This window comes from Micromys minutus, assembly GCF_963924665.1.
Source record: "Micromys minutus genome assembly, chromosome: X".
Lineage (NCBI taxonomy): Eukaryota > Metazoa > Chordata > Mammalia > Rodentia > Muridae > Micromys > Micromys minutus.
The window spans coordinates 2,646,829-2,657,032 of NC_137970.1; the positions used below are offsets into that span (position 1 = coordinate 2,646,829).

At 42.1% G+C, this 10,204-nt stretch overlaps 1 protein-coding gene across 1 annotated transcript in view; it reads right to left on the reverse strand.

The window, feature by feature from the left end:
- The window catches only part of RGN (regucalcin), a gene marked incomplete at both ends in the record, with an annotated part of 10,868 nt that extends 4,484 nt beyond the window's left edge, over positions 1-6,384 (reverse strand). Inside the window, 2 exon segments of the mRNA XM_080910027.1 lie at positions 4,186-4,368; positions 6,222-6,384. Coding sequence (XP_080766153.1) covers positions 4,186-4,368; positions 6,222-6,384 — 346 coding nt within the window.
- Between the last annotated feature and the right edge of the window lie 3,820 nt (positions 6,385-10,204).

Sequence of the window (10,204 nt, forward strand, 5' to 3'; positions counted from 1 at the left end):
GTGAATACCAAAAATTGCCACAAGGATATAATCTTAGCTTTTGGATTATTAATGATTTAAGGTTCAGGTGTACCACACTCTGAGAGGGTGCTATACACTTATTTTTTTTCCTCAGAAGGACTGAGGCTTTCATTTTTTGGCCTTTGTTTTTCTTGAACTTCACGCAGTCTGTGAGTTGTTTCTGGGGTGTTCAGAGCTTTCTAGAGTTTGTATCCAAATATCAGTGACTGCATATTATGTCTGTTCTTTTGTGACTGGGTTATCTCACTCAGGATGATATTCTCTAGATCTATCCATTTTCTTAAGAATTTCATAAAGTCATTGTTTCTGGTGGCTGAGTAGTATTCCATTGTGTAAATGTACCACAATTTTTGTATCCATTCATCTACTGAAGGACATATGGGTTCTTTCCAGCTTCTGGGTATTATAAATAGGGCTGCTATGAACATTGTGGTGCATGTGTCTTTGTTGTATGTTGGAGCTTCTCTGGGGTATATGCCCAGAAGTGGAATAACTGGGTCTTCAAGTAGTACTGTGTCCAATTTTCTGAGGAATTGCCAGACTGATTTCCAGAGTGTCTACCACACATTCTTTTGTTGTTTTCTTACATTTATTTTTGTTTTCATTTCTACTCATTTATTTTAAGTTATTTAGTAATTATAATTAATTACATCATTTGATTAATACAATATATTTCATTATAGTTAAATAATTAACTATTTAATTTATTTAATAAGTGATTTTATTTATTTATATTCCAGATGTTAGCCCCCTTCCTGGTTCCCTCTCCTACAGTTCTCCATCACATTCCATCTCCCCTTTGCCTCTGAGAGGGTGCCCCATTCTCCTACCCTGGGGCATCAAGTCAGTACAAGATTACGTGCACCCTCTCCAACTGAGGCCAGACAAGGCAATCCTCCGTTACATATGTGCCAAGGACCTTGGCACCAGCCTATGTATGGTGGCTTAGTCTCTGGGAGTTCTGAAGGGTCTGGTTAGTTGACACTATTTCTACCACACATTCGTCACATGATGTGTTGCCTCACCAGAGGTCCAAAGCAATAGGATTATTTGATCATGGACTGGAATTTTTAAAAACATGTATCAGAATAGCCTTTTCTCCCTTCATAAGTTAATTGTCTCCTTTATCTCATTACTGTGTAGGAAATCAACAGATTCTGAAAATTATATGGCATAGTTGTTGGAAGGCTTTGGTAAAGACTAATGCAAACTTTACAAAAACAATTATAAATAGTCATGAAATTTAACTCCAAATAGAAAACATTACCAAAGTAGTAGAAGATAAGAAGAATAACCAAACAAAAATAGGGAGTGCACTGGACTTGCTCACTAGTCAAAGAGCGTCAGCAAGAACAAAGCATCAGGATAGCCAGTGTTAGATCAATAGAAGTCAGGCAAAATGAAAAACAGAGGTAAAACCCCTTGGAAGAAAAAGAACAGAGCCTATAGCCATGGGACAGCAAAAGGGCTAATACCTGGTTGAGTTCCTAAAGAAAAAGAAAGAGTGCAGGGCCAAAGTTTTTCAAAGATTATGTGGCTCAAAACTCTCTAGATTGGATAAAGGTATAAAAGCTTTCAATATATTTGAGAAGTTGAGCAAATCTAAAACACAACAAACAGAAAGAAACCCATACTTAATGTAGTATGATCAAATTGCTGAAAACCAAATAAAGATGCTTGAAAACAATGAAGGAAAAATGGCACATTACATACAGCCAAGAGGGGAGTTACAGATTCAAAGTGGCCAATTCACTATCACTGCATAGTAATTCTAACTGTATGTTTACTAGTAGAACTCCATAATACACAAAGCAAAATTTGTCATAACTGAAAAGAGGTAGAAAACATTGAATTACATTGGGAACAATCAATATCCTTCTCTCAGTGGTAGACAAAGGCATAGATGAACTGAAAGCTGTTACTGATACTTAAAGAATGTTTGCCCAACAACAGCAGAGTATGCATCCTTCTCAAGTGCTCCATTCACTGAAGTTATTATTCTTTTCTGTATTCATGGAGATATACTTGTATGGTATGTGAGCTCATAAGCTAGAGTAGACTCTGATTAGAATGAAGAAACCAGAAAGCTACTATTTCATACTTCATTTGAAAGAAGAAGAAAATAGTTTACAAATAGAAGAAGCAAACTCTAGTGGCAAGAGGACAGGGTAGGTCCTCCTTGGGAGAATGGGTCACTCAGCAGTTTTTCAAAGATGGTTTACTGGCTACCTCCCAGGAAGAGATGCAAGGACATAAAAAAGGGCTATCCTTCCTCTTTCTTGGTCCTTCTTAGGTTGAACCTGTATAGCCCAGGCTGGCCCTGAACTTGCAATGTTCCTGCCTCAGTTTCTCAAGTGCTTGGATAACAGGCAGATGGCCTCAAGATCAGGTTTATAAATCTATCTGGCACAAAAATATTAGAAAAGGGACTTTCAATGGGTTTCCATCTTTAATCTTTCAACCTATACTGGGTGATATCTGTGGTTTTACATAGTTTAAAAGATTGGGACCAGTATACAGGCAATTTCTCAGATCTTACCTTCTGTACTGGCTGGTTTGGTGTCAACTTGATACAAGCTGGAGTTATCACACAGAAAGGATCCTCTGTTGAGGAAATGCCTCCATGAGATTCAGCTGTAAGGCATTTTCTCAACTAGTGATCAAGGGGGAGGGCCCAGCCATCCCTGGGCTGATAGACCTGGGTTCCATAAGAAAGCAGTCTGAGCAAGTCAAAGGAAGCAAGCCAGTAAGTGACATCCCTCCATGGCCTCTGCATCAGCTCCTGCTTCCTGACCTACTTGGGTTCCAGTCCTGACTTCCTCTGGTGATAAACAGCGATATGGAAGTGTGAGCTGAACAAACCCTTTCCTCCCCAACTTGCTTCTTGGTCATGATGTTTGTGCAGGAATAGAAACCCTGACTAAGACACCTTCCTTTCATGGTGCTAGTGAGTCACCATAGGAAGAGTGGCATTAGCCAACAACATGAGAAGGCAGTGTAGGGAGGTAAAAATAGAGATGGTGAACCAACTTTGGCTAATTCCCAGGGTAGCTGTAATGGGAAGTAAATGAGAATTAAGTGTGAAATTTTAAAGTAGTTAAAACTCTTTTAAAGTCATACATAGTAAGATGAGGTGATTGATGTGTGTCTAAGCTCAGCATTTGGGAGCTGGGAGGCAGGAGGATTGCAAGTTTGATGTGAGTTTGAGCTGCATAGCAAATTTAAGGACATCCTGGGTCTCATAATGAAACTTTTTCTTAAAGCAACAAAACAAAACAGCATTTACTATGCTGTTTAGGGATGCAATAGGATCTCAGTGTCACCAGTGAGCAGCAGAGAGACAGTGTGTACCTCCAAACTGGATGCCCTGGGAAGGACATCACCTCCACAGTATTCCAGCTAGGAATGCCTGACATCGAGCTAATCATAAGGAAACATCAGACATCTACAAAATGAAGAATGTTCTATTATTAAAGAGGGTGGGTAGGACCATATTCTTCAAAAATGGCAACACCATAAAAGGGGGGGGGGTGTCAAAGAAATGTTCCATATTGAGAGGATGAAAAGACAAGTGCAGTATGTCATTCCAGAATGGATTCCTCACTGGAAAAGAAAACTCCAGAAAGGACATTATTTGGTCAATTGATACAACAGGAATATAAACTTATTGAACCAATGCTAAACTTCTGTAAGTTGCTTATTGTATTGTGTTCACATAAGAACCATTTTTACCAGGCATGGTGGATTTCAAGGTGAGTTCAAGGCCAGCCTGATCTATAAATCGAGTTCCAGATTAGCCAAGTTTGCATAGAGAGATTCTATTTCAGAAAAAAAAAGCCATTTTCCTTAGGAAACACACACACACACACACACACACACACACACACACACACAATTTTGGAGAGAAACAGATTTAGATAGAGTGTATATTAAAACCAGAACAAAATGAAGATGTTTGTGAGTATGGGTATATAGAGAGATGAGGTGTTCATTATATAGTATTACTTCTTGTGATAGAACACTTGTCTAACATATATAGTTTTTTGTTCCATTCCACAGCAACACAAACACACACACACACACACACACACACACACACACAAAGAGAGAGATGGGGAAGGGGAGGGGGAGAGGGAGATTCAAAGACAAGGAAAGAAATCATACCAGCAAAGTATCTCCCAGCAGGATCCACCTTCCCATCGTTGAATCGATTGTTTTTCTTATCTTCATCCACCGTGGCTAGGACAAATACTGATTGATCTTCCCAGTTCAAAGCACAGAACTTGGTTCCAATGGTGGCAACATAGCCTCCTGACTGTCGAAGTGCCACTGAACTGACTGGGGCATCTGCAGAGGCAAAGTCAACAGGTAAGCTCTGGTGGCCTGGCAGCACAGAGGTCACTGTGTCTTGTAACATCTCTTAGGAAAGGGATCCAGTAATTTTTAATGACCATGTAGCCGAGGGTTCTCTTGTCTCTACCTTCGGGGTGCTGGTAGGTATACACTGCCATATCTAATTAATACTATTTTCAAAAGGTCCTTATTTTTAATATATTTAATTATAAATTGTTTCTCATTTTTCAAATATGTTTTGAAAGTTTGCATGGTCAAAATAATACATCTGGACTGCAGTGAAAAACAATATTTATATGTACTTAATATTACTATATTTTTATTTTAATAGTTTAGTTGATTTGGTTTTAATACTCTTTTATGTATTTAAGAAATCTTTTTAAGTGGAATGAAATGACCATGGTGAGTACTCATAGGAAATACATTTATCTGAGTTTGTTTAGAAACATTTCCTAAGCACCTCATTAATGCTAAATACTCAGCACAAAGCCCTGCTCAAAAGTGTTTGGGAGCCATGGAAATATGCAAGACCCTATAAAGAACCTTTTTAACAAGGATCCTGACTATGGCCTGAGATATCTCCTGATAGCTTAGCCTCCTGAACTCCTGCTAGCACACAAACCCTTTTTATGAGCAGGAAGCTTTGCAGATTAGGGCTAGGAATTTTGTGAATGCTGGGAATGAGGGACCATGGAAAGCAAAGGCATAAACATTTTCCTTGGAGCTATAAACACATTGATAGGTAAATTAGATGCTGCTCCTATTAGCATTTGAGAAATAGAAGCAAGAATCTATGAGTTCCACATCGACCTTAATAGCTACGTAGCAAGTACTCACCTTATAAAGAAAACAGACAGCTCACAGCCTGGTGACCTGAGTTCAACCCCAAAACTCATAGTGGAAAGAAAGATTCCTAAAAGTTGTCCTCTGACTTCCACACATGGTGGAAAGGGTGAACTCCTGCTGGTTGTCCTCTGACCTTAACATATGTTCACTCTTTAAAATGAAAGCTACGTTTAGTCTGGGAATGGAGTCTGTGGTATGTGCAAGCCTCTGGTTTCAATCCCCAACACCAGGGGAAAACAAGCTGTAAGTTCTCAGTTGGATTCATGGGAAGATACCAGAAACCAGAAATTCCTGTAATTTTGGGAAAGTCCTGCTGTTTCTTCCCATGAATCCAATAATAAAACCAGAAACTTGTTTGTCTACTGTTAATCACACCCAGCTCATTGCTCTGAGCCATAAACAAGCCCTAGAAACTCCTTATCTTAACCCACAAAGCCGTGCTGGGAGTCCTGTCAGGAATCCCATGGCTGTGCAGAACACAGTCCTGGTGGATGCTTTTGAAGCCTAAGCACTCTTTCACAAAGAAGTTGAGTGATATATACATCTTATATCTGCTGCTGGTTTTTGCTTTTGTATTTTTTAAATGGTGGTTTTGGCCTCAATGGGGTAGATGGCTTTAGCTGTGTCACTGGAGTCTGTCATCCGAAGTGCATCAGGAAAGAGACACTATTAATACCCCAGCATCAAAACAACATGTGTCACAATGAGCCTGAGCCCGCCTGAGACCCGGTATCACAAACCAAAGTAAAGAAAGCCAGGAACGCTGTGACCCATACAAGAGGGTGAGAAAAGCATCAAAGATCCGCATCATTTCCAATTTGTGTTCAAGCGAATTGCGCATGGAATCACAGACACAGGCAACAAGACCACTCAAGTGGTTTCAAAGCACTTTTGGGCTTTAACAAGAAAGATCCAGGGCAATGACGAACAGGGTGACATCAACCCCTGCACTGGGAAAAGATGGCTCACTGCAAAGAAAGGAGCTCAGCTTTCATACTTACCCACAGCAACTCGCTGTACTTGATTGCTGACTGAATCCCATTTATAAATATTCTTTGAAGGGATGTCTACAAACAGTAGAGAGTTGGATGCTTCCTCCCATACAGGGGACTCCCCACATCTGTAGTTCTCCCGTAAAACACATTCAATTTTGATGGAAGACATGGTCTCAGGAAAAGGACTGAAAGAAACAGAGAACAAATGGAAATGTTACAATTCCATGGAGCAAATACTGTACAGATGGCAGGCACGCCTTGAGGTGTGGCACTGTGCAGGTATAGTTTACACAAATCACAGGTTAACAGCAATTCCCAATTGAAGGGTTCTATCTGTACCATGTTTCCAACATTTTAGGTATTTAGAATTTTGAGCAATAAAGTATTTTTTTAGGTTAAGGTACATGCAGCAGCATTTCTGTACACTGTAAATTCTAACATTTATATGCACCAAAAAGACAAAAATGTTATTTGTTTTATTATAAGATTAATTTTACCACAGCAATCTGGGAACAAACTGAAACCTCCCTGAGGTATGTCAGCATTGGATTAGAATAGACAGGTGGGTGCATTTCCCCAAACCCCAATCGGAGCCCGGAGTGCAGCAAGACAGGAGGTGGTTTCTGGGAGAAGAAAGAGCTAATAAGACTTGTGACATCCTCAGTCAACTTACCAGTGATGTTTATTTTCCAAGATTATCTTTAAAATAGAAGATGAAGGAAGCACTCCACCATCCACACCTGGGCTGGAATGAGTCCTCGCAGGCCTGCTACTCAGACAGGGCTTTTATGCCAGCATCCTGACCTCCGAGGGGAGGGAGCTCCCTTATTGGTAGCTCCTCTGGGTGTCTACCTTTTTAAGCTGCCACCTCTCCCTGATCCATTGATGCTATTGATCTCCTTGGTGGGGGGGGGCAGCTAGTTTTAGAAACGTGTTCAGTGATAATATACTGAACTAAGTTAACAGCCAGAGGCTTGGGATATGGCTGAGGTAGAACAGTTTTCTAGCCTGTGCTAGGTAGGCCCTGGGATTAAGATCTGGCACTGTCAGTATCCCCAACCCCAACCCATGTTCATTTTTAATTCAGTCAGTGGCATGTGTGAAGGACATTTTCCCTGGGATGTATGTACACGTGTTTTTTTTGTTTGTTTGTTTGTTTGTTTGTTTGTTTTAACTTTTAGTGCTGGGCTAGAACCAGGACCTTGGGTGTATTCTGCTCCAGAGCTCCAGCTGACCGGAGTGGGTGAACTCACAGCCCCCTTAGTTGTATTTTAATTCCTTGCATGAAGCCGGTTTGGCAGGGCGCCTTGAACCTCACAGGCAAAGAACATTCTATGCTTGGCCTTCAGGCCAAAGACCGGTGAACTGAGAGAAAGAGAAGAAAAGAAAATAAAAAACTATCAGGAAAAAAAAGAGATCAGTCAAGAATTCTCCCTTGAAGGGGGAGGAAAGGTTGCTCTGCAAGTCTACCCTAGTGGGCATTAGTGCTAATGGAAAGCGCCAGCCAGCACCTGCCCGCTTCTCCCAGGGGTCTTCCTGCTTCGAACTAAGCAGTCCCACGCTTGGGTGGAATGAAGTCAGAGAGGAGGGGGAGAACAAGTTGTGGTTTAATGTTTCCTTGAATAAACTGCATGTTTTGGGGGAACAGAGCTCAGAACTGTCTCAAAGTATTAAGCTACCAGCAATGTAGCATTTGCCATTTTCATTGGCTGTTAAAAATTGGCCCAGGCTCCAAAGGGTTTTCATGCTATCAATCTTAGATAAGCCCCAAGATCAGACGTTGGACTTTTGCAATAGCTTAACCCCACAGTTTGTCTGTCCTGCAAGCGATGTGTGTGGAGGGGTGGGGGCAGTGCTGCCAAAGTACCCATTTCTACCAGAGATTCTGGCTGAACTGGTGGCTTGGGCCGGGGAGGGGGAAGGGTGGTAATAGAGGACTGATAATCAGGGGTCCTCACTACAAGTGAGGTACCTGTGCCAAAGGGAGTTCTTTGCACAAGCTGGTAGCACTGCAGCGACCTCGGCCTGGGGGGGGGGCAGGGAACAGTGACAGCAATGGCAGAGCTAAACACGGCCACTGCCACTGCCTTGCTCTGGCTCCAGGACTCTCTGGCCACTCACAGAGCAGTCTCAGCACCGGATTGGGAGTGAACAGATCTAGCTTCCCAGTCGCCTGGTAATCTAGCTTCTTTGTCTTCTCCAGCAAGGCTGTCCTGTCCCGGTTATTCACAGGGCTAGAAACAGCTCAGGCGACTCAAAGGCCAGGCAAAGAACCTTCGGAAAGGAAAAAATTTCCCAGAGACACAGAGGCTAGGCAGATGGATAGCCGCAGGCTCACAGGATCGGGGACAGTCGGGCAGAAACCAACGACCCTAAGGGTTCACCCCCCCATTCCCACCCCACCCCCCACCCCCGTGCCCACGCTGTCACTTCATTTCCCGCAACTGCAAGTACCCGGCTAAATCCACCCCAGGCAGACGTGAGAAGCTGCAGGAGTAAAGCAAATGTAAGCTTTGGAGTTTGGACAGCTATCTAAAGTTAATCTCTCAGTTCAACAAACAGAAAGAAGTTGTTAAAATGCCTAGGGATTGGGACAGGGATCTGGTTAAACACAAATAGGTTAAAAAGGAAAGAACAAAGCGGTTAAACAAAGCCCTCCTCTCCCTGGCTGGGAAGACCTTGGTGGCAGCAGGCCAACGCTTGCAAAATACTTTTGGAAGGGGAAGAAAATGACTTTATTTGATTTGGTTTAAAAATCACAGGGAATAAACGATCCTAAACAACATATGCCAAGCATAGCTCCAGTCAGAAGTACAGCGCTCACCTGGTGTGTCTGGACGTCTCAAAGGCACTTGAGGCGTTCTCTTCCCTTCATTTTATAGGGCTCCGTGAAGCTCAGAGCCAATCACCCCCAGGTGCTCCACCAGTGACTCATCCCCTAGTGCCTAGGAAATTGTTTCTTGGCGGTTTCATTATGCAGCCCATGCTGGCCTTGAATTCACAGCACTTCTTTAATCATCAGCCCAAATCACAACTCAGCCCTACCTCCTCTTCCTTTATTCATTTTATTGCCAGTGATTTGCTTGCTTGTGCATACCTGGTGTAAATAGAACTTTTCTTCACCTGGTGTAATTATCATCTCCGAGGATCACTGCCTCAGTTTGCTAACTGTCTAGTCCTGGAAATTTCTAGCCTCCCTACAGTATTATCTAGCCCTAGAATGTTTTCAGTCTCTGAGACAGAATACGCTCAGCCTTTCTAGCTCTTTCTGATCTCTGGCTAGCTAATTCAACTCAGCTATTTTGGTTTAAAACTCCTTTCCAAGCTGGAATTGCTTGGCCTCTTCGGAATTGCTCTGCTTGGCCCCATACTAACTTTGACAATCTGCTCTAACCTTCTGGCTCCTTCTCATTCTCTTCCTTGTTCTGTCTTCAACCTGTCTTTGTAAAGCTTCCCTGGTATAACTGCCCCCTACTCTCTCTCGATGCACTGCCCCTGAAGTAGCTTCTTTTTCTTTTTTCTTCTTGGGAAACTTGGGCATATCCCATTCTGTCAAATCTTTCTCTGATTCGTCACTGTCTGTCCCTCAATTAGACATGATTTGCAAACACATTGCTCCATTCTACAAACCAGCTTTACCTTCATCGATTGAGATTAAAGGTATGTATTAAGGACACGTCACACTACTCTGGAAATCAGTCTGGCAGTTCCTCAGAAAATTGGACATAGTACTACCTGAAGACCCAGCTATACCATTCCTGGGCATGTACCCAAAAGATGCTCCAACATACAACAAAGACACATGCACCACAATGTTCATAGCAGCCTTGTTTGTAATAGCCAGAAGCTGGAAAGAACCCAGATGTCCTTCAACAGAGGAACGGATACAGAAATTGTGGTATATTTACACAATGGAGTACTACTCAGCTATTAGAAACAATGATGTCATGAAATTCTTAGCAAATGGATAGAACTAGATAATATCATCC